Raw genomic sequence first — 26,647 nt, 5'->3', positions numbered from 1 at the left:
GTGTTTATCATTAAGCTTGAATATTATCCATTACATGTTTCCTTGAAACTTTGGAAAAGGTGCAATTTTGGAACCAGTAAATATTTGAAATGCATTTCTAGAACTGTCTTTCCCATTGAAGAAATGATCAACTGTGGTGCATATTTGTATTGTGACCTTCACTTCAGCTGATCTTAAATTCAAGTTGTATTGTGTTTTCTTTCAGCTATCATTTATTTGGTGTGTCCTAGCCTCCGTGGTAGCTGTAGCTGTGTTGGATGACATGCATGACATATGTGAGACGTGTAGACGTGTTGTATGTCATGTGCATGACATGTCTTATGTGTGTAGTTCAACAGTCTCTGACAGGTAATTTGTACTCTATAGTTTTTCATGTAATGTAAATGCCCTGGAAAATGCCATGGCTTGTCTACAAAAAGCAATAGTATGTTAATATATATAGCTGAGAAGTACTGGAATTTAAACTTAGGACTAAGATCTATCAGTGTGGCTCTGGCACAGAAAATATGAACATATCAAATATGAAAACTTCTACAGTGGTTAATATATTTTCACTTCAAATCCTTGATTATTGCAATGTATTATGGCTTGGATGCATCCATATACTGAAAGAAGAATGTTTTAACTTTCATATAATTTTACTACTCAGGAGTATTTGGATAATTGTCAGCGAGAGGATGCCATCTTGCTTTCTTCATTTAGAACAATATGATGTTCACCATTGTTTATGGAGTTGCCGATAGATGATATGATATTATCAGAACAATAGAGGTTGACTTCAGTGAAATTGTAGTTTCATGGTTCTCAACTTACCTTCTTAAAATGACTTTATCTCACATAATAGATGATGTTGGCACCTCACTCAAGACAAATTTTGAAGCGTTCCCTGTGTGCTTTTCTAAGTAGTTCCCATGCTGTATTATGTATACTTTCCATGACACTACTCACATGAACAGATTATTGTTGTGGGTAGTAACAAAAGTCAAAGTGATAAGACCCAATGTCTTATATGGCCAGCATGAAGTACTGCCCCACACCTCAGATCATGAGGACAGATCACATGTTGAGGATTGTTAGCAAGCTGTTCCAGTGTATGTATCATGATAATGCTCACATATGCGGCTATCCGACTTATTCCATGGTATTAAATTTGTTTCAAATGTGGCAAACAAGAGGGCCACTGGTGGACTTTACATTCACGTAACTGCTGTTTTACATGCTGCGTGTTTAGTACCCATATTATTTGCTGCCAGTTTTTGACAACTACTTAAATAAGTCAAATGATGACTAATAATGTGACAATGGTGGGTGCATGGACCTTTGGTTTTGGATGGTGACATTTTGAGAATAGAAGAAAGTAAAAATGTTTGAAAGCACAAGGAGGTCTTACAACAAGCCTTGAAAAGTGTGATCATTTTCCTGTACAAGGCGTAAAACTGTTGCCTTTAGTTGAGTAAGAAGTGAGTGAGTGTAGTTTTACAGCGCAGTCAGCAACATTCCAGCTATATGGTGGTGGTCTGTAAATAATCGAGTCTGGACCAGACTATCCAGTGACCAACAGCATGAGCATCAATCTGCGCAATTGGTAACCGATGACATGTGTCAACCAAGTCAGCGAGCCTGACCACCTGATCCCATTAGTCGCCTCTTACTACAAGCATGGGTTACTGAAGATCAATATTTTAACCTGGACCTTGACTGGTTTGTGTAAGAAAGGTGAATAATGATGACAGATGACATCATAATGGGTTCAAATACACAAACAGACACTTAAACATAGTAAATGTTTTTTATACCAAGGGTTTTACTGGACTCAGAATACTGCATCGTGTATACATACAAATAGAGAATGTTGGTTTCCCAGGGTTTTACTGGACACAGAATACTGCATCCTGTATACATACAAATAGAAAATGTTGGTTTCCCATGGTTTTACTGGACACAGACTACTGCATCCTGTATACATACAAATAGAAAATGTTGGTTTCCCATGGTTTTACTGGACACAGAATACTGCATCCTGTATACATACAAATAGAGAATGTTGGTTTCCCATGGTTTTACTGGACACAGACTACTGCATCCTGTATACATACAAATAGAGAATGTTGGTTTCCCATGGTTTTACTGGACACAGACTACTGCATCCTGTATACATACAAATAGAGAATGTTGGTTTCCCAGGGTTTTACTGGACACAGAATACTGCATCCTGTATACATACAAATAGAGAATGTTGGTTTCCCAGGGTTTTACTGGACACAGAATACTGCATCCTGTATACATACAAATAGAGAATGTTGGTTTCCATACAAATAGAGAATGTTGGTTTCCCAGGGTTTTACTGGACACAGGTTTTACTGGACACAGAATACTGCATCCTGTATACATACAAATAGAGAATGTTGGTTTCCCATCGTATACATACAAATAGAGAATGGGTTTTACTGGACACAGAATACTGAGAATGTTGGTTTCCCAGGGGTTTTACTGGACACAGAATACTGCATCCTGTATACATACAAATAGAGAATGTTGGTTTCCCAGGGTTTTACTGGACACAGAATACTGCATCGTGTATACATACAAATAGAGAATGTTGGTTTCCCAGGGTTTTACTGGACACAGAATACTGCATCCTGTATACATACAAATAGAGAATGTTGGTTTCCCAGGGTTTTACTGGACACATAGAGAATGTGCATCCTGTATACATACAAATAGAGAATGTTGGTTTCCCAGGGTTTTACTGGACACAGAATTTACTGTGTTGGTTTCCCACACACAGAATACTGCATCCTGTATACATACAAATAGAGAATGTTGGTTTCCCAGGGTTTTACTGGACACAGACTACTGCATCCTGTATACATACAAATAGAGAATGTTGGTTTCCCATGGTTTTACTGGACACAGAATACTGCATCAAATAGTATACATACAAATAGAGAATGTTTGGTTTCCCAGGGTTTTACTGGACACAGAATACTGCATCCTGTATACATACAAATAGAAAATGTTGGTTTCCAGGGTTTACTGGACACAGAATACTGGACACAGAATACTGCATCCTGTATACATACAAATAGAGAATGTTGGTTTCCCAGGGTTTTACTGGACACAGACTACTGCATCCTGTATACATACAAATAGAGAATGTTGGTTTCCCATGGTTTTACTGGACACAGACTACTGCATCGTGTATACATACAAATAGAGAATGTTGGTTTCCCAGGGTTTTACTGGACACAGAATACTGCATCCTGTATACATACAAATAGAGAATGTTGGTTTCCCAGGGTTTTACTGGACACAGACTACTGCATCGTGTATACATACAAATAGAGAATGTTGGTTTCCCAGGGTTTTACTGGACACAGAATACTGCATCCTGTATACATACAAATAGAGAATGTTGGTTTCCCAGGGTTTTACTGGACACAGAATACTGCATCGTGTATACATACAAATAGAGAATGTTGGTTTCCCAGGGTTTTACTGGACACAGAATACTGCATCCTGTATGGCTGAAGTATTGCTTTTTTAATCAAAACCTTGTATAGTGCAAGGTGCAAAGAGCTATTACTTCTACTAGGGTCGGAAACATGTGGAATGTTCAGGGTGTCAAGAGTTGATTTTCTTCATGAAATCAGCGTCTGTAACAGACTTGTCACTTCTGAGCATGTGCAGCAGTAATATTCTTTTTAATTCTCTTGGAAACCAAGTTAAGCTTCCACCTGTTGCCGGACCAGGTCGCCCATGTTGATGCTTGGACATTCAACGTCTATTTCTGACAGCCCCAATATAGAGTAAGGTTTGGATTTAACCAATGAGGTAGCTTGGTAATCCTCATCAGCACTGGACAATGGTTGTCCAGTATATAAGTGTCCTGTCTGAAACTGTCTCAGTGCTCTAACTGTTGATGCCAAAGTAGCTGATTGACGCCAGGGTGAAAAATTATATGACTCGATCTCTGACATGGCATCATTTTTGTGTCAGCTTTGACATTCAGGAAACCATTTTGATTTTTTATGGCCTAAAGTGGGTATTCTGCTTCAACGTTTACCCTTTTGATGGTTAATATAGTTTTATCAGAGAAAAGTCTAAGTGTGTTTTATACATGTATTAGAAGTAGCTATTGTGCATAAGCGTGGTCATTTCTTCTTTGATTGTGTCATTTTTGGTGTTGTGTAATGTTGTTGTTTTCATGTTTGGCTAAGCTTTGAACACAACGGTTTTGCCAAATGACAAAGTTTGTATTTTAGAACTATTCAACATACAAATGTTTCAATAGAAATTGTTGTGGATATGTTGGAAACAGGTATCAGCCCAACACCTTAATCACAATTCTTAATCCCTTTTTAGCTACATACATGACACTTTGAAATTACTTATCAATAGCTGTAGCATTGAACTACGCTCAATCTGGCATGTCCAGTTTGTATTTTCTTTTCAAAACTATGTTCTCTGACTATCTCTACTGAGGCCCAGAAATGTCAAAGTGTCTTGTGTTTTGCTTTGACATATTAGCTGCTGCTCTTCCACACCCACACACATATTTGTGAGCAGTCTCTAACCTTCATGTGTTCTCCTTTGTGTCAGTGGTAGGTGTGCTTACTCTGTTAGCTGAAAAATGTACAATATAATTACACAGTAGTAGGTCTCCCTGCTCAGTTACCTGATGTGTGTACATTGTAGTCACACACTAGTAGGTCTCCCTGCTCTGTTACCTGATGTGTGTACACTGTAGTCACACACTAGTAGGTCTCCCTGCTCTGTTACCTGATGTGTGTACACTGTAGTCACACACTAGTAGGTCTCCCTGCTCTGTTACCTGATGTGTGTACACTGTAGTCACACACTAGTAGGTCTCCCTGCTCTGTTACCTGATGTGTGTACACTGTAGTCACACACTAGTAGGTCTCCCTGCTCTGTTACCTGATGTGTGTACATTGTAGTCACACACTAGTAGGTCTCCTGCTCTGTTACCTGAAGTGTGTACATTGTAGTCACACAGTAGGTCTCCCTGCTCTGTTACCTTACATTGTAGTAGGTCTCCCTGCTCTGTTACCTGATGTGTGTACACTGTAGTCACACACTAGTAGGTCTCCCTGCTCTGTTACCTGATGTGTGTACACTGTAGTCACACACTAGTAGGTCTCCCTGCTCTGTTACCTGATGTGTGTACACTGTAGTCACACACCTGATGTGTGTACACTGTCTCCCTCCCTGCTCTGTTACCTGATGTGTGTACACTGTAGTCACACACTAGTAGGTCTCCCTGCTCTGTTACCTGATGTGTGTACACTGTAGTCACACACTAGTAGGTCTCCCTGCTCTGTTACCTGATGTGTGTACACTGTAGTCACACACTAGTAGGTCTCCCTGCTCTGTTACCTGAAGTGTGTACATTGTAGTCACACACTAGTAGGTCTCCCTGCTCTGTTACCTGATGTGTGTACACTGTGGGATCTCCTGACACTAGTAGGTCTCCCTGCTCTGTTACCTGATGTGTGTACACTGTAGTCACACACTAGTAGGTCTCCCTGCTCTGTTACCTGAAGTGTGTACATTGTAGTCACACACTAGTAGGTCTCCCTGCTCTGTTACCTGAAGTGTGTACATTGTAGACACACATTAGTAGGTCTCCCTGCTCTGTTACCTGATGTGTGTTCATTGTATTCACATACAGCTGTATGTGTGAGAAGGGTGTGTGTGGAGTCTGATGGAGATGGCAGTACAGTAGACACACAGCTGGATGTTGTGTGAGAAGGGTGTGTGGAGTCTGATGGAGATGGCAGTACAGTAGACACACAGCTGGATGTTGTGTGAGAAGGGTGTGTGGAGTCTGATGGAGATGGCAGTACAGTAGACACACAGCTGGATGTTGTGTGAGAAGGGTGTGTGGAGTCTGATGGAGATGGCAGTACAGTAGACACACAGCTGGATGTTGTGTGAGAAGGGTGTGTGGAGTCTGATGGATGTGGCAGTACAGTAGACACACAGCTGGATGTTGTGTGAGAAGGGTGTGTGGAGTCTGATGGAGATGGCAGTACAGCAGACACAGCTGGATGTTGTGTGAGCAGTACAGTAGACACACAGCTGGATGTTGTGTGAGAAGGGTGTGTGTGAGAAGAGTCTGATGGAGGTAGCAGTACAGTAGACACACAGCTGGATGTTGTGTGAGAAGGGTGTGTGTGAGTCTGATGGAGATGGCAGTACAGTAGACACACAGCTGGATGTTGTGTGAGAAGGGTGTGTGGAGTCTGATGGAGATGGCAGTACAGTAGACACACAGCTGGATGTTGTGTGAGAAGGGTGTGTTGAGTCTGATGGATGTGGCAGTATAGTACAGTAGACACACAGCTGGATGTTGTGTGAGAAGGGTGTGTGGAGTCTGATGGAGATGGCAGTACAGTAGACACACAGCTGGATGTTGTGTGAGAAGGGTGTGTGGAGTCTGATGGGAGTGGCAGGCACAGCTGACACACAGCTGGATGTTGTGTGAGAAGGGTGTGTGAGTCTGATGGAGATGGCAGTACAGTAGACACACAGCTGGATGTTGTGTGAGAAGGGTGTGTGGAGTCTGATGGATGTGGCAGTACAGTAGACACACAGCTGGATGTTGTGTGAGAAGGGTGTGTGTGAGTCTGATGGAGATGGCAGTACAGTAGACACACAGCTGGATGTTGTGTGAGAAGGGTGTGTTGAGTCTGATGGGTGTGGCAGTATAGAACAGTAGACACACAGCTAGTGTGACACAGCTGGATGTTGTGCAGTGAGTAGGGGTGGATGTGGAGTCCTGATGGAGGTGGCAGTACAGTAGACACACAGCTGGATGTTGTGTGAGAAGGGTGTGTGTGAGTCTGATGGAGGTGGCAGTACAGTAGACACACAGCTGGATGTTGTGTGAGAAGGGTGTGTGGAGTCTGATGGAGATGGCAGTACAGTAGACACACAGCTGGATGTTGTGTGAGAAGGGTGTGTGGAGTCTGATGGAGATGGCAGTACAGTAGACACACAACTGGATGTTGTGTGAGAAGGGTGTGTGGAGTCTGATGGAGATGGCAGTACAGTAGACACACAGCTGGATGTTGTGTGAGAAGGGTGTGTGGAGTCTGATGGAGGTGGCAGTACAGTAGACACACAGCTGGATGTTGTGTGAGAAGGGTGTGTGTGGAGTCTGATGGAGGTGGCAGTACAGTAGACACACAGCTGGATGTTGTGTGAGAAGGGTGTGTGGAGTCTGATGGAGGTGGCAGTACAGTAGACACACAGCTGGATGTTGTGTGAGAAGGGTGTGTGGAGTCTGATGGAGATGGCAGTACAGTAGACACACAGCTGGATGTTGTGTGAGAAGGGTGTGTGGAGTCTGATGGAGGTGGCAGTACAGTAGACACAGCTGGATGTTGTGTGAGAAGGGTGTGTGTGGAGTCTGATGGAGATGGCAGTACAGTAGACACACAGCTGGATGTTGTGTGAGAAGGTGTGTGAGTCTGATGGAGATGGCAGCAGTAGACACACAGCTGGATGTTGTGTGTGAGAAAGGGTGTGTGGAGTCTGATGGAGATACAGTAGACACACAGCTGGATGTTGTGTGAGAAGGGTGTGTGGAGTCTGATGGAGGTGGCAGTACAGTAGACACACAGCTGGATGTTGTGTGAGAAGGGTGTGTGTGAGTCTGATGGAGATGGCAGTACAGTAGACACACAACTGGATGTTGTGTGAGAAGGGTGTGTGGAGTCTGATGGAGCTTGCAGTACAGTAGACACACAACTGGATGTTGTGTGAGAAGGGTGTGTGTGGAGTCTGATGGAGGTGTGAGTACAGTAGACACACAGCTGGATGTTGTGTGAGAAAAGGTGTGTGGAGTCTGATGGAGGTGTGAGTACAGTAGACACACACAGCTGGATGTTGTGTGAGAAGGGTGTGTGGAGTCCGATGGAGGTGGCAGTACAGTAGACACACAGCTGGATGTTGTGTGAGAAGGGTGTGTGGAGTCTGATGGAGGTGGCAGTACAGTAGACACACAGCTGGATGTTGTGTGAGAAGGGTGTGTGGAGTCCGATGGAGGTGGCAGTACAGTAGACACACAGCTGGATGTTGTGTGAGATGGAGAGTGTGTGGAGTCTGATGGTGGTGGCAGTACAGTAGACACACAGCTGGATGTTGTGTGAGAAGGGTGTGTGTGGAGTCTGATGGAGGTGGCAGTACAGTAGACACACAGCTGGATGTTGTGTGAGAAGGGTGTGTGGAGTTTGATGGAGATGGCAGTACATTGTATTCACACACAGCTGGATGTGTGAGAAGGGTGTGTGTGGAGTCTGATGGATGTGGCAGTACAGTAGACACACAGCTAGATGTTGTGTGAGAAGGGTGTGTGGAGTCCGATGGAGGTGTCAGTACAGTAGACACACAGCTGGATGTTGTGTGAGAAGGGTGTGCAGGAGTCTGATGGAGGTGGCAGTACAGTAGACACACAGCTGGATGTTGTGTGAGAAGGGTGTGCGTGGAGTCTGATGGATGTGGCAGTACAGTAGACACACAGCTGGATGTTGTGTGAGAAGGGTGTGTGGAGTCTGATGGAGGTGACAGTACAGTAGACACACAGCTGGATGTTGTGTGAGAAGGGTGTGTGTGTTGAGTCTGATGGAGATGGCAGTACAGTAGACTCACAGCTGGATGTTGTGTGAGAAGGGTGTGTTGAGTCTGATGGAGGTGGCAGTACTGTAGACACACAAGTGAATGAGCCCTGCCAGGCCAAATCCCATGTGGGGCTTTACAAACATTGGTATCTGTGAGTGGAATGTCAGTCTCAGTATTTAAGTTATTGATTATTTCAAGCAAGTCCAAGAAATGAGAACTATGCTAAATTAAAGCTGCCAATCCCTTCAATCTGTTGTTAGGAGAAATAATTAAACCACCTAGTGCCACTGCTTAATGAGATTGGTAGGAGAGTGAAATAGGATTTCTTTTCCAAATTTCTGTTTGATTTTTAGGGGATAGTGATTGAAATATTCAATTACAGGAACACCTTTATCCATGTACTGTTGGGATATTACCGGGCTACAATTTAGTAACAGAAAATTAATGCACTTCTCATTAGTGTTATAATCTGACATGGTAGCCATACGTTATCAGGATCCATCGTTCAATAGAAGCCTTTTGATAAGTGAGAATCATGCTAGAAAAACTTAAAGGCCTGATTATCATTTGTTTCTCTATGTGTGTATGGTCACCCAGGATTTACAATTGGTCAAACAGAATACATGGAATTCTTATGTCTGCTCACTTCCCAAGTGGTGTCAGTAAGAACCATTGTGCAGTCTGGGTGACTCAGTGGCAACCATAAAATCTACCATAGCTACAGGTATTCTCAACACATTCATATCATGTAGCTTGTACCCCAAGAATGTGAGTAACATTTCAGTTACCATCAGACAGACATTTTTTCAATTTTGAAGGGCTAAAAAATGGCACAATCTTGACAGGCTGGAGCAATTGTCTGCCTCGCTTTAAGGATGTTGTAGACAAGGCAAGATGACACAGCCAGAGAAGTAGGAGTATAGCTGTTACTGTGTCTTGTAAAGAATATCACCTCAGTACATATTATATATTGTAGCACTTCAAAATAATTTTATGTAATTGGATGTTGAGTTTTTGCTTGTTTTCCTCTTATTAAGTGTCCCCAGGAGTATTTTAAAAATGTATGATTTATTAATAGTATTTCAGATATTTTAAGAATGTATATGCTAAACATTTGTCTGTAAGAAAACATAAACTAAACTGCAGTGTTTATGTACACAAATCAATGAACATGCAGGTTTACATATTTCACTCCATGTTTAACGTGTAGCTCATACATAAGTATGGAATCTTTGCAAGCAGGTTTCCATTCAATGTACATGTCAAAAGGAATGTTGCAGTACTATTCCCATGTACCTTTTCCATGAGAAGTAAGAGCATGTTATAAAACTGGAATTAATTCCTGTTGATATCCACATTTTAATTTTGGATATATGATTATTGTCGTAACTGCCTCAAATAGTAGTGGATCAACCCTCCCTCTATGCACACTGATTACAAACCACCCTGCCAGATATACTTTACATACTTATAGACTCCCAAAATTAAAGTGAAACACGACTTGAGTAATGAGTCGTCCAAACAGAAAAGAAGGCCTATCAGAAATGATAAACAAAACAAAAATAGATATAGCGAATAAAGTCAAGTGTAGTTATAAGCAGAAACATTCAATAATTTGTCCAGTTACTAAACTGAAACAAAAATAATAAAGTCCATGTAACTTTTACTATTTATATATGCAAATACAGTTATTGTTAATATGTGTCAACCTTGTAGTGTATTAATACATTTAAGAACCTAAATATGACAATACGCTGTCTACCCTATAAAGAAAAACAGTGTCTATGGCTGTGTACAGAAGGAAGAAGGGATCTCTGGGGAAGGTATTCCAGTGTTTTACTAGATATAAGCACACATGGTAGGCGCCAGCTGAATTCCAGCCAGACCTTAGTCATTGCCTGTGGGGAATTTCAGGGAGAAAAGATCCTCAGTACCGGATTCTTAACAGGGACTTGGTGGTGGAAATGACAGCTGAGTAGTAATACTATTTGGATGTGTGACTGCTGAGGAAGACCATCTTACATCTGTTAGTGGGATTATGGTTTCCCCAACTCTACTGACTGCCGGTTGAGGTATCAGTGCTCAGTCACAGTTGGCATATAGCAGCCACACTTCTGTTTGCATCAACTAAAATTATTTTCTGAGTTGTTAATTTGAAAAGTGCTGCTGACATGGCTTAGATAATGGTACTTGGACATTGCATGTCTTCACAGTTGTCTTACAAATCTGATCACAACCAGAGTATGAAGTCCAGTCTTTAGCTTGCGACACAAACCTGTAGGTGTCCCATAAATACTGTCACACAACTGAACTGGACCCAGCTCATTCTGCAAGATTGTTGGTGTTCCTTTACTGTAATATCTTAAAGGGCACATGCAATGTTAAACACAACTTTGCAGATTCTGATACCTTTCAGTGTGGACTTACCGAAACAAATCATCAAAAAATGCAAATTCAACTTATAAAGTTGAAAAATAATGCAACAGAAAAAAAACGCACGAAATTGGAGTTCAAACAATTCACTAATTTTCCCCCAGCGCTTGGGGGAAAAGTGGTTTCAACAGTTGGGCTTCGCTGCACTGGGCTGCGCTCATAGCACATGCGCAGTGAAATAGGTTAGCATAGCTTGGAAGCGGGTTGTCCGGTGAATACTCAGTGAAGGCTTTGGTGTGAGCTATTTTTCTAACGTTTTGTGGATATTTCACAGGCACGAGCTTTTCATATGTTATGATAGTAGATTACCGATTTAACTGTTTATATAATTTCATTTGTCTATTTCACCACACATTCTTCTTGCCGAGTCACTTTCTCAGTTCGATGCTTAAAAGCAATGTCATTATTTAGCGCTGACAGAATTTCTAACTGTGATATAGATGATAACTCAATGTCTGTTTTATTGACACCTATGTGTCTGCTAATGACAATATTCAATACACAACTTTTCGATCACTGACCACATGCATTTGAACTTAACACCTATCAGGCTATACACAATAAACAAAACGTATTGATTTATGGCCCGAGTTCGGTCTCTGTCACATTATGTAATTACACAAACAGGCAGGTGAGATACTTGTACACATGACATGTTATGATGTCTGTTGATTGCAAAATGTTATACACAAAAAATGAGCATGTATTTACAAAACCCAACATCTCTATATATACACACACAATGAGCCGTGAGGGCATCTGCAAATAAACCAGCCATTACACTTGAGTCCACACCCACCCGCTCTGATTGGGTTTGGTAACCCGGCTGCTACGTTTCTAGGGAAGTAAACCCAAGTACAAAATATTGCACTTTTGATTTGCTTTTGTACGCTTATAATTTTGTTTATATGTTTTTTCATAACCAGGAATGTATATTATATGTCATGAATAAGTGATAATTGTGTTTTAATTATATTTGATTTTTTGGTTGCATGTGACCTTTAAGATGACATTACCCAAGCTTGGCCACTGAAGCAATTACTCAGCATTACTAGAACTAATCCAGCCAATATTCAGCCCACATAAAATGGGCAGGTAGTTTTAAAACACTTACCACAAATCCATCAATAACAACATTATCATTATATCAGTGTTGGATAAATAAAAAAAACATACACATTTTTATTCTCCAGCACGACGTTAAAGTTTCGGACTAATTTTCACAGTGTAGATAATAATCAGGATTGTTAATTGTTGCATAAGATTAAAGCTTCCAAGGGAATAATTATCTTTATTTTGAATTCCTTTATTCTGTTTCTTTTGTGTATGCATTACTGTAAATAAACTTCTAAAGTGTTTGTTCCTCTACCTGCTAGCAACACAGATCTTGATACGCATGAATGTCAGTACAGAAATATCTACTGATTGTCAACTGTTTGTTTTTTCACTCCTGCTGATAGATATCTAGGTAACAGATCCACAAAAACAATCAAAACTATAATTGTAACAATGTGAGTTAATTCATTTTCATTCAAGAGTTTCTTGAATTTGGCTTTTCAGCTTACATCTAAAGTTAAAATGTATGCTGATTGGATGATCGCTATCGACAGTGATGACCCTATGATCTTATATATATATATATATGATGCCCTGCCAGAAGAAAAATAATTTGATTTGATTGGTTTGTTAGTTTTGCATGAAATTGACATTTATAGGTTGTGATTCGGTGCAGACCGCTGAAGGCAGCGCCTGCCAATCTAGGACTGACAGTGATGTTGTAGGTTCAACCCAGTGTCTTGTACAAACAATAAGCTGAAGTTGTCAGACGTCAGAGGCCGAGATTAGCTGTGTACTTCCATAAAATACCCTCTGAATTTGTTTACTCGCTTTTTTTAACAAATGCACATGAAAAATGTCCAAGTCTAATTAGTAAAACAACACTGTTGTTGTTTATCTCATGTATCCTGTTTAGATACCATACCTGTATTTCTTGCAGGCATTATGCGTACTTCAACTCCAATGTAGTGGACCTAGGATACAAACAGTGTTGTCTGGCCTCTTGTTGGGACAACACACATAGAATTCTTGTTTATATGAAATGTGGCACACTTTGGTCAGCATACAATCAGATGAAAATTAGGTCACCAGATTCAGAATTTAAGCCAAAACATGTCTTCTCCTTGATGTATGAAAAACTCCACAGACTTTTCCCAAGAGAGTAACATTTTTGGAATAACCAAGAAAACTGTCAATACCTGATTTGAATGATAATTTGTTAGTGAAAAAATAGTTGCCAAAAACATAATCTAGAGCCCTGTAAAATTGAAAAGTCTTTCAGTGAAAGCCATACTTTGTGAAATCTGTCAATGTCAAATATGGAGTCAACCCGTTAGTGAAAATAATTACTTTAGGTTTTGCTGATTATTTCAACTGGGCTAAGCATGATTCAGTGATAAAAGTGCTGGAGTCATTCATTGCATAAGGATATTTCTTGTCATCATTTTATTAGTTGATTACCAGATATAATGAAATCAGTGTCATGGCACTGTACTTCATATGCATATCTAGGCAGCAGTTTAACATGTCATCAAAGGCAGGCACCAAAAACATAGATTTCAATATGGTGACCATATTGAGAAATTGTATTCGGACCTCTTGAACAAATTGGGGTATCTATCATCAATGTTGGGAGCAAGTATGGGATATTTCTACTCTGTTCATATTGAGGGTTCTAAGGAGATGATAATTACAGTGTAAGGAAATGCATTGAAGTATCAAGTATTTTTGTCAAAGTATAAAGGTCAAAATGTAAAATCATTGAAAATAAAATGTATGTATTGAGCCATTTACTAACTACATGCATACCAAATTTCATTACATTTTAAACAAATATTAATACGTTATGGCCATCAGAAGTTTCTGTCAATTTGGGTTAATGAAATCAAGGTCAAAATTAAACATATCCAGAAAAACAATGGTTATAAACAGAGAGCCATATGACTCTTAGAGTTTCAGCTTTATTGGTCCAGGGATATTGGCTGTGATTCTGTTCAATGCAAGTCTGGCCAAACTGTCCACAATGGAAGCCCATTTGACTTTTAGTCAGGTGAGCTAATTATGACAAGTGACCTTTAGGAATTACATGTGACATAATTTCACAGGTATGTATCACTAGGAGACAGCTGTTCACCTGCAGGTTTGATGGGGTTTGAGAACTTCACTGAAAGGAACAAAGCAAATGAAATCTGCCAAAATTATCTTAATCTATTAGAAGTGGGGAATGTCAATATTTGTCTTTCACTGTAGAAATGTTTTGAAACTCATGGTTTCTGATAATTTAGAACAACTGAAAAACTATGAAAGAAATGAATTCTTTGAGTTAGAATTGGCTTTTTCCACCTATGTGGCTCCTGACAAGAGTAACACAGCAGCCATATTGGCTGCTTACAAATGTTTTTACTGTTGATCCCTGGAACGAAGCTGACTCTCTGAAACAATGCATGGAGGAAACAAACACTTTACTGTAATTTGAGCATGCAGTAACTAGGAAGCAACTGACTTCGGTCTCCAGGACAAGATCAACAAAATTGCAGTCCCTGTGATATGACAAGGATAGGAATCAAGGTTTGAAAACCGAAACCTTTATTATAGAATCCCCTAGCAACAGCATCAAGTAGTCGGTATGGGAATGTCAGGGTTCAGATTTCACTCACACTTCAGCTACAGGAAGATGGCACTGACATATGGCTAGAGAACAAATCCCCATTAGAACATGCACTAGTCCATGGAGAATTAGGAACATGTGTAACTTCTTGTACTTGTTTTATTGAACAGTGCTGATGATGGTGGATTTCTGGTTCAGGTGTAAGATGATGCTGTTCTGACCAGCTACCAAGGGACTGATGTTCTCTGGCTGCTGTCTCGGGTTTCAGTGTATAAAGGGGAAATGAATACTCTCAGTTGTTTCCCAGCCATCAGCAATTACTGGCCCTTTAGCTTGGTGCAAGGCTTCTTTGCTGTCATACAACATTGATTGTCATTGGATATCTTCTTTCAGGTCCCAGTTATTCTAAACAATGTTACATTGCTATTTCATGTGTTATTGTTAGGAGTGATTTAGTGTTGTCTGTCGATGTGAAATGTGCTCTTTATGAATGCAATTCGATCTCATGGACAGCTTCATAGATTTAAGAAATTAGATTGCATTATCTACCATTGCAACATATCACAAATGTTTGTGTTAGTGTATAGCTTCAGCAACAAGTTTTATTTGTTTTGTTCTTATATATTCATAGGCAGTGCACTCCAACAAAATTTCAGCCTAGATTAATTTGAGTCATAAATGGTTTAAAGTCTTAGTAGAGATTCATAAGCTCATTTGTAATCATTTGCTTTTTCACTGCTTAATCCATCTAGTGTTCCTACAGATATAAAATTAACACATTGTCTTCAGAATGTGACGTTTTATCTTAACCACAAATTGAAATGGATGCAAACTGTGTTGCACACTCTACTCTTTGGCTGATTACATCAGACTTCTTCAGACAATTGAAAACACAAGGTCTGGAGAATTGAAACTAGCATTTGTACATGACATGGCTTCAATATTAAAATAGAGAAATGAAAGACTGTTACAGAAATGTAACGTTTGTACATGGCTTCAATATTCAAATAGAGAAATGAAACACTGTGACAGAAATGTAACGTTTGTACATGGCTTCAATATTCAAATAGAGAAATGAAGCGGTGTGACAGAAATGTAACGTTTGTACATGGCTTCAATATTCAAATAGAGAAATGAAGCGGTGTGACAGAAATGTAACGTTTGTACATGGCTTCAATATTCAAATAGAGAAATGAAACAGAAATGTGACAGAAATGTAACATTTGTACATGGCTTCAATATTCAAATAGAGAAATGAAATGAAGAAGGTGTGACAGAAATGTAACGTTTGTACATGGCTTCAATATTCAAATAGAGAAATGAAACACTGTGACAGAAATGTAACATTTGTACATGGCTTCAATATTCAAATAGAGAAATGAAACACTGTGACAGAAATGTAACATTTGTACATGGCTTCAATATTCAAATAGAGAAATGAAGCGGTGTGACAGAAATGTAACGTTTGTACATGGCTTCAATATTCAAATAGAGAAATGAAGCGGTGTGACAGAAATGTAACATTTGTACATGGCTTCAATATTCAAATAGAGAAATGAAGCGGTGTGACAGAAATGTAACATTTGTACATGGCTTCAATATTCAAATAGAGAAATGAAGCGGTGTGACAGAAATGTAACATTTGTACATGGCTTCAATATTCAAATAGAGAAATGAAACACTGTGACAGAAATGTAACATTTGTACATGGCTTCAATATTCAAATAGAGAAATGAAGCGGTGTGACAGAAATGTAACGTTTGTACATGGCTTCAATATTCAAATAGAGAAATGAAGCGGTGTGACAGAAATGTAACGTTTGTACATGGCTTCAATATTCAAATAGAGAAATGAAGCGGTGTGACAGAAATGTAACGTTTGTACATGGCTTCAATATTCAAATAGAGAAATGAAGCGGTGTGACAGAAATGTAACGTTTGTACATGGCTTCAATATTCAAATAGAGAAATGAAGCGTGTGACAGAAATGTAACGTTTGTACATGGCTTCAATATTCAAATAGAGAAATGAAGCGGTGTGACAGAAATGTAACGTTTGTACATGGCTTCAATATTCAAATAGAGAAATGAAGCGGTGTGTGACAGAAATGTAACATTTGTACATGGCTTCAATATTCAAATAGAGAAATGAAGCGGTGTGACAGAAATGTAACATTTGTACATGGCTTCAATATTCAAATAGAGAAATGAAGCGGTGTGACAGAAATGTAACATTTGTACATGGCTTCAATATTCAAATAGAGAAATGAAGCGGTGTGACAGAAATGTAACATTTGTACATGGCTTCAATATTCAAATAGAGAAATGAAGCGGTGTGACAGAAATGTAACGTTTGTACATGGCTTCAATATTCAAATAGAGAAATGAAGCGGTGTGACAGAAATGTAACGTTTGTACATGGCTTCAATATTCAAATAGAGAAATGAAGCGGTGTGACAGAAATGTAACATTTGTACATGGCTTCAATATTCAAATAGAGAAATGAAGCGGTGTGACAGAAATGAAACATTTGTACATGGTATCAATGTTATTGATATTACACTTTTAAGTTTTGCAGATGCTTGGCTGATGTTTGGCCTGTCATTTTGACCTTGAATTTGCTTGGCACTTACATAACTTAGTCTAGTGAGTAAATGTGGTTTTGGATGGAAATCTCACCTGAGGCAACACACTTTGGCCATTAACATACTCAAGGGCCTCCTGAAGTTTGTAAACCCTGTGGAGATTCTTTGTTGGAAGTTGTGACCAGCAACATGTTCATACAAGGTGACTGAGCGGATCAGGTCAGGCGTTGTTGACAGGGTTGATTCCATTTTGTTGTATTTACCGGCATGGGGCTTTCTAATTGTCAGTGTATGGTTTGTCTGGCCCCCAGTCCATTATTTACAGGCTGTCATATAGCTGGAGCAACAAGCAAACAAACAACATAAGAAAAAACAGAAATATTTTGTCAGTTTATTAATTTATTCAAACCCAAATGCTAGAAGGTTCCTGTCAGTTACATATAAAAAAACATGTCTGGACTTTCTTTTCGTAATTATTGTTTATCATAATTATCCTTTTGAATATTATTAATCTAAATTCAGAAAATGTGGGAACCTCCAAATTCCAGAAACTTCAAGGTCTCAGAAAGATAATTCTAATGTAGGATAATAACCAGAGCTATTATCAGGTTTGTTCAATGTGTCCTAGGCACCACAAGCAGCAATCAGCTTCTGCAGTTGGTGATCATGTTGCAGAAATACAAATTTTGACATTTCTCTAGAGCCACTTGATGGATTGAGCAGAAACTTTTTTACTGGTGTTGCTGGCCACAAGGGGATGCATTTCAGGCATCAAAATTGAAAAATCACTAGTTTTTAAAATAGAATATAGCAAATGTTTCAGTCCTCTCAAAACGGCAAACAAGAGAGTTAGAACTTTGCAGAAATGATAATTTAGTATGATTGATTTCAGATTTGATGAAGAAATCATTGTCTGCACTTACCTTTTGACATTGGGAGGAAAATGTTATGCACACATTGTTTTGAAATTCTTCTTTAAAACCATTTACAAATAGTAGATGAATTGATCCAATTTGTGGGTGTTCTTAACCATAAGAGGATGAAGATTATTAAGTGTACCAAACTTTAGAATTTAGTTGAAATATCTATTTATCAAAAACATTTAGGTTCAGCAGACTGAAATTTTATGCTATCGATTATTATCACATGTAATTAATGGTTTGCTGAAGGCATATTGATCAACCCTAACTTTGTAGATGGAGGAAATGGATAGCTAATTACATAAAAAAAGTGAATTGATTTAACATTTCAGCCATCCGTTGTAAAATATAGTATTTAATCACTGATTATCTTGAATATGTTCATTAGAATAGATATATGGATGTCAGTACATGTCATTTGGCATGATACCGTGCAGGTGTCTTTGTTCAGATATAAATCAACATCAATGGCAATGAGTAATCATACAACTTAAATAATGGGGGAGAAATGAACTATTTACATCTGATGATATTAGTAGGACATGTTCCTACAGTATTGCCTTAGGTAGGGTAACATATGAAGGTATACCACAGCCAAAAAATATACAGATTGTTTTACATTCAGATAATTAGGTTAATTAGATAATTATTAATGAGCACCATTATTAACATGAGTTGTTGACTTCTTCATGTGGAATGAGCAGTCTGTAACAGGTAGGTTTTCCTACAGTATTCCAATAGTACCTGTGTTAATTTCATCGGTGCTTTAAAGCCATACCTTTCACAACTGGTTGGCATTTTTAATGCCCTGCAGATTGCATATGAAAATAATTGTATCCATTTGGCAGTAGTCCAAGGTATAGTTGACATGTATGGTAATTAGATAAGATTCAGTATTTTTATGATTGTCTTTGAGTATCAGATTTCCATTCAACCCAATATCCAGTGTATTACATAAGGCCATGGGGAATTATCAGTTGTATGTCATTTCAATAAATGGTCACATTTTTGTTTATACATGAATCAGTGTATTTTGATATTATATCATGACAAGTAGCACACATGGCTCTATGTCATGACGAGTAGCACACGTGGCTCTATGTCATGACAAATAGCACACATGGCTCTATGTCATGACAAGTAGCACACATGGCTCTATGTCATGACAAGTAGCACACATGGCTCTATGTCATGACAAGTAGCACACATGGCTCTATGTCATGACAAGTAGCACACATGGCTCTATGTCATGACGAGTAGCACACATGGCTCTATGTCATGACAAGTAGCACACATGGCTCTATGTCATGACGAGTAGCACACATGGCTCTATGTCATGACAAGTAGCACACATGGCTCTATGTCATGACAAGTAGCACACATGGCTCTATGTCATGACAAGTAGCACACATGGCTCTATGTCATGACGAGTAGCACACATGCCTCTATGTCATGACAAGTAGCACACATGGCTCTATGTCATGACAAGTAGCATGTCACATGGCTCTATGTCATGACAAGTAGCACACATGGCTCTATGTCATGACAAGTAGCACACATGGCTCTATGTCATGACAAGTAGCACACATGGCTCTATGTCATGACAAGTAGCACACATGGCTCTATGTCATGACAAGTAGCACACATGACTGTGTTAAGACAAGTAGCATGCATACCTCTATGTCATGACAAGTAGCATGCATACATCTATGTCATGACAAGTAGCACACATGGCTGTGTCATGACGAGTGGGACACATGACAAGTAGGACACATAACTCTATGTCATGAGAAGTGGGACACATCCTCTATCTCATGACAAGTAGCATTTACTGCATTGCAACTGCTATTCAGAATGTACTTTCTTGGATAGAGTAAATTTGAATACTGTGACTGCTACACTAAGATACCTAGAAAGCTGTGTATCACTGACATGTATACTAATCACCTATTTCAATCAGTGGTATCAGGGTTTGATTTAACTGTATAAAACATCTACAAATGTACCGCATTACAGATGCAGCCGTTTATTTGTGTCGACTAGCACCAAGAGGATGTCAACAAATTTCCTAATTTGTGACTGACGGTCTCTTACTTTTCCACACAAGTTGATTTTACGCATTACCCCTAATGATTATTCCTATATGTATATATGATATTCCTATTATGTTTTACAACAATGCATTGTTATGTTTGTGACACTTGAGGCAGACTGGCTTGTGTTTCAACTATGATAAATTTACTGGACCATAGTGCAGCCTGTTTTGTTGATGCAATTTTGTTTTCTTGTCAACATGTACCTCGTTCAAATTAAGTCAAGTTCCTTAAATCAAGCCAAGGTCATTTTAAAATGGTTTGAAAACATGGATGCAGCAAAATGTATCTAGTCAAATTGTCCTTTAAGCTCTACCCAAAAGAAATGTTGATCAATGTTGTTTGAGGACTGAGGCCATGTTGCAGAGTGAAGGTTCACATAATATAGAGAAATGATATCAGTATTATCTGATCATTGTGATAATGGTAAAAGACCTCACCTATCCAGGAAAACACTGTCCGTTAGGTGTAAAAACCTATTAGCCCCAGAAAGTATTCAATTATTTGGTTTTGAGTGTCCAAAGTGTAGGAAAGTTAATACTGCTGCGAGAATCTACTTTATGACCATGCAAGACGATCAGGCTAGGTGTCAGTGGGATATTGTGTTTCTCCTCCCAGATGAACATTGTCAGGCTGCCATCATATTTATGCATGTGTGTACTGAATTCCACATGTTTTCCAAATTGCCTGTGTGATTCCATTACAAAAATCATGCTCTCCATATGCCTCAAACACAGAAACAATATATTCTGTTTGTCTTGCTCACTTTCATTCTCCACACACGACTACAGAAAACAGTTTTAAGTGTAGCATATTTTCATAGCACCAGATGTAATCATGTTACAACTTTCATGAAATACCCCAAGCTCAGACAACATGGAAATTGGAGAGTGCAGCTTAGTGTTGTATGCCTTTAAATCTAATTATGGAATAACAGGGAGATGTGAGTTGCTATCACTGCTATTGTTCATCTCTATTATTCCACACAATGGCGGCTCTCCCATCGCAGATCAATAGGCCATTACAAGGCGTATCGTGCCGTACACGTGGGCTGCAGCATTCAATCTGACACTCACGGTGTCTCCTCTGTTTCTGCACATTCCTACTTATTGTATGTCACTTCATCATAGGTGATTATTACTTTACACAATGCTGGAAGCAGGAAGGAAAATATTCAGTTCTAATTTATGTCTGGTGTGTCTGAACTGAGCCATATCCAGAGTAGGGGATTATGGGAAATATGCGAAGCCAGTACAGATCTGTAGAATGGTCCCTCTGTGACTATATCTACAGAAGGCATTTTAAGGAAAATATCACAACATAATTCATGATACTGCATATAGGGAAGGTTTTCCTGTATAGTTTCAGTTATGTCCTCTTCTTGGCTTGTCAGAGGTCTGCACAACAAGAGGTAAACTGAGGACACAAAACATTCAATTTAATAAAAAGGGCCCGCCTGCCCAAAGCAATCATGACTGTCTGACTATCCCGACCTATGTACAATAACAGGGGTGTTGGAGGCACAACACAAATTGCTTTGTGCTAATAGGTCTTGGAGCATAACATGATCATATTAATCTCTTTTCTCAAGCATTTCATTCCTTTTCCTTGCTAGATATAAAAAAACAATAAGGTTGGTTGTGGAAGATAGGCTTGTTATGGTTACCGCAATCATCATATCCCTGAATCTCCACATCTCCCACAAAATACACATATAACATATGAAAGATTGTGTGTTCAATAGATTCAAAATGACACTGCATCTGAACCCTGGTTACCCCCCTGGATGCCAGAGGGACATAAATCCCTCCTCTTCAGCCCTCATTTGAAGTCAAATTGAATTCAACATACATCATGTACACAAATACACTTAACAGTTAAGAATTCTGCAGCAAATTTCCTGTTTCTTGGTTTCACTCAAACTGTCATATTCAGTAAGCAAAATTAACTGAAAATTAGGTACATCGTAATTTTTTTTTTTTTTTATATTACAAAATGTTGGTTTGACTTTGTGTGAAAATTCACCCATTAATCTTCACAGGTTGACTTAACTGACAGTTTGGTAGTGTACCAGAACAAGAGGTTGTAAAGGCACATTCTGGAATCAAGAAAGTAGGATAGCTCAGGGGTAGGAGTTTCTTCCCATCTGCAGAGTACCAGTAACGTCAATGACCTATCTTATCCAAGTACATCTTATTGCTTTCACATATGACGAAAACCCCATTCCCATACTACTTCACCAGGGACATAATATATACCCAGTGACTCCATGAATGGCTAACTCCAAAAAATTGCTGAAGATAACTTTTTCTACAATGAATATATTTTACTGTGCCAAAATATTTTATTAAAACCAGAATAGTCAATATGATTACAGATTGTTCTGGGTTTTCTTTTTTCCAAAATGCAGACCTTTAATGTAAGTTATCAAAATGTCATACTGCCTTGTATGTGAATAGCTAAGTTTGTGCCTTAATTCAAGCCAACACAGCCATCAAATAGAACAGATTGATTCCTATGTACATGTGTCCAAGAATAAATGCAATATTCTCTTTCCTTGCTGTCAGTTATACATGGTCTCCTTGATATTTCACCACAGAAAAGTGACATTCAGGATATAGTCCATAGGATGTATTTGCTGCGTCTTCTGTCTGTTAAGTTAGATGGACTAGTTTGCTACCTTGATTTTACCATGGCAGTAAGATTCTTAGTAGAGGCACATTTCAAGGCATAGTTAAATTGTGTAGCATTCCAGTCTCAAGGATCTGAAATTCTGTGTCAGGTATCAGGTAGATTCATTCTGAATAATTACCGGTACCCATTTTGGAAACAGCAAATGGAGGAGTTGCACAAGAGACAAGTACCAGAGATGCAGTGCATGATATTACATACTTACCCACTATGTTGGTGTATGTCAAATGATTATTCTGAGCAGGCCCACAATTCCCAGTACAGAGAAACTGATTGTCTCCAACATGACAAATCAGGCCCCGATTTCTCAAAACAAACTGTGTGAAGCCACTTTCTGGTGTCCCCCACCGTGATATTGCTGGAATATTGCTAAAAGCAGTGTAAAATCATACTCACTCACTCACTCACTCACTCGAAACAAACTTTTTTTTGCTCAAATTTCAAACCGAGTTTGACAATCTGAAAAAGTTGAATTTTTAACTCAACTAACTGCCTATTTTGAAATATAAAAGCCCAAACAACTTAAGTAATCTAACCACCAAACTCAAATTGTCTACTATGTTTGACTTTAGAAATCGATTTCAGTTCATTCTGGGAAATGCATTTTCTCATATTTTGAGTAAAAACTCCCAAACTCAGACTTCAGTTTGTTTGGAGAAATCATGGCCAGGTGTGTTATAACAGCAACAGATGTAGCTGAAGTCCACTGCGTAGTTCCAATGTCCATGGAAGGGTTTGGAAATGTTAAGAGGTGCCTGAACTACCAATAGGAAGCTGTCTGGCACCCTGGGCATGATCCCAGTCTGCCCAAGTCTGTGCCAATACTCAAGATTCCATAGGGCAAGTTTGCTAGGTTTTCTGACATCAGAAAATACAATGTGTGTTTAATAAGCAGTGGTATGATTCGTCATTGTGGTATCTTGAATCTGAGTATTTGTTTTCCTTCTCAAGTAGAGCTCGAAGGACCATGTGCTTTTAGGTAACAGTAGATAACACGTATATAGCCACAATGTTCACTAACACACTCATTCATAGAGATGATTTAGGTTACTTGGACATGGAGCTAACATAGCTGATGTAACCAGGGTTGAATGTAACAGAGGAACTATTACATGGGTTGAATGTAACAGATGTGATGTAACAGGGGTTGAATGTAACAGATGTGATGTAACGGGGTTGAATGTAACAGATGTGATGTAACAGGGGTTGAATGTAACAGATGTGATGTTACAGGGGTTGAATGTAACAGATGTGATGTAACAGGGTTGAATATAACGTTGAATGGGTTGAACCAACATGTGATGTTACAGGCATTGAATATAACAGATGTGATGTAACAGGGGTTGAATGTAACAGATGTGATGTAACAGGGTTGAATGTAACAGATGTGATGTAACAGGGGTTGAATGTAACAGATGTGATGTAACAGGGTTGAATATAACAGATGTGATGTTGATAAGAGATGTGATGTGATGGGTTGAATGTACCAGCGATGATGTTACAGGTATTGAATATAACAGATGTGATGTAACAGGGGTTGAATGTAACAGATGTGATGGGTTGAATGTAACAGATGTGATGTGATGGGTTGAATGTACCAGCGATGATGTTACAGGTATTGAATATAACAGATGTGATGTAACAGGGGTTGAATGTAACAGATGTGATGTAACAGGGGTTGAATGTAACAGATGTGATGTTACAGGGGTTGAATGTAACAGATGTGATGTAACAGGGGTTGAATATAACAGATGTGATGGGTTGAATGTAACAGATGTGATGTGATGGGTTGAAAGTACAGCAATGATGACAGGTATTGTATAACAGATGTGATGTAACAGGGGTTGAATGTAACAGATGTGATGGGTTGAATGTAACAGATGTGATGTGTAACAGGGTTGAATACCAGCGATATGTTACAGGTATTGAATGATGTGATGTAACAGGGGTTGAATGTAACAGATGTGATGTAACAGGGGTTGAATGTAACAGATGTGATGTAACAGGGGTTGAATATAACAGATGTGATGTAACAGGGGTGGAATATAACAGATGTGATGGGTTGAATATAACAGATGTGATGTGATGGGTTGAAAGTAACAGATGTGATGTTACAGGGGTTGAATGTAACAGATGTGATGTAACAGGGGTTGAATATAACAGATGTGATGGGTTGAATGTAACAGATGTGATGTGATGCGTTGAAAGTACCAGCGATGATGTTACAGGTATTGAATATAACAGATGTGATGTAACAGGGGTTGAATTTAACAGATGTGATGTAACAGGGGTTGATTGTACCAGTGGTGATGTTACAGGGATGTGAATCTGCCAACAGTGGTTTAATGTGGTTGAATGTAAGAGAGGCAATAATACAGGGTTGAATGTACCTAATGCAATGTATCAAGATTTAAATGTGATATATGGTGATGTTACATGAATTGAAGTTACCAGCTGTTATGTGCAGGGGGTTGTGTATACCAGAATCAATGTTATAGAGGTTGAGGTGCCAAAGGATATGTCATATGGGTACCATCCCAAAGACTGCAATGGAATTTATAGTACATGCACAAATACTTATGTAACAACTGTTGATTGACACTGCACACAGTGGGGCCTTTATGTTCAGTTGTTTCTTGTCCAGTACAAATATCAGTGTTGGTACAAGGGAGAATTAGTTACCATGACTAAAACAGCTGATGAATACAATGTGATCCTCATGAGAACTAAGCACACCGAATGTAAAACAAAACTGACGACACTGATTTTCCATCAATATACTAAATAATGGCATTTAGAAATTTCAAATGTTTCTTTTGTACCTGCTCCCTGTAACTCTGTGCCTTAGCAATGTTAATTGTGTACTGTTTTGTTTGTCTAGGCGGATGTGAGTCTGTTTCTCTGTAGTAATGATTCTGACCATGTAGTCCTTTTACACAGGATGATTTTGTTTGTTTGCAACAGAGGAAGACAGTGTCAGCAAGTTCTCTGGAGTGCTCTGGAAGTTGATGTGTTCCTACATTGTCCTTGGATTCATTGGCTTCCTGCTGATTGTGATCCTGCTAGACAGGATCGGGGCACGCATTGACACAGAATCTTCCGGATATCAGGTAAATATAAGTGCATGTGATTCTTCGACTTTGAATCTACAAACAAAGTATGGAGGATTCATGAATGTACATGTGTTTCTTTTCAGGATTCCTGTTGATAACTGATGGACACTTGTCATTGTGCCCTGATGGTGGGGTCAGTTCTGATGTTACTGGATTGCCTGATCCAGACTCAGTTATTTACAGGCTGCTGTGTTATTGCTATTTGTTTCCAAACACTGATGTTTTGAGTGTATTGAGCATCTGATTTTATGATGAGTAGCCACAAATCTGCATTGATGTACATGTATTTGATTATTTTTCCTCAAGAGACATTACTCAAATCAACTGATCATGTTATTGAGATGTTATGAATTGTGATTTTTTGGACTGGTTTCAGTCTGCTGTGAATTCGAAGGTGAAGTGCTCATCCATGTAAGGTTTCACATAGGAAGCACACACAAAAGCTACTCCACTTTGTTTTCTGTACAGAGTAATAAGGCTTAGGTAAGGGCTGAGGCAGAGCAA

The 26,647-nt window shown here is 39.0% G+C and overlaps 1 protein-coding gene across 1 annotated transcript in view; it reads left to right on the top strand.

Moving 5' to 3' along the window:
- Positions 1-270: 270 nt before the first annotated feature.
- Positions 271-26,647, top strand: part of LOC124278895 (protein unc-93 homolog A-like) — a 70,058-nt gene continuing 43,681 nt past the window's right edge. The window contains exons 1-2 of the mRNA XM_046714699.1: positions 271-348; positions 25,995-26,140. Coding sequence (XP_046570655.1) covers positions 303-348; positions 25,995-26,140 — 192 coding nt within the window. The 5' untranslated portion in view covers positions 271-302. The remainder of the gene's footprint in view (positions 349-25,994; positions 26,141-26,647) is intronic.

Source organism: Haliotis rubra, unplaced genomic scaffold, assembly GCF_003918875.1.
Source record: "Haliotis rubra isolate DU_JTF1 unplaced genomic scaffold, ASM391887v1 Scf243, whole genome shotgun sequence".
NCBI lineage: Eukaryota > Metazoa > Mollusca > Gastropoda > Lepetellida > Haliotidae > Haliotis > Haliotis rubra.
This window is presented reverse-complemented; position numbering and strand designations above follow the sequence as displayed.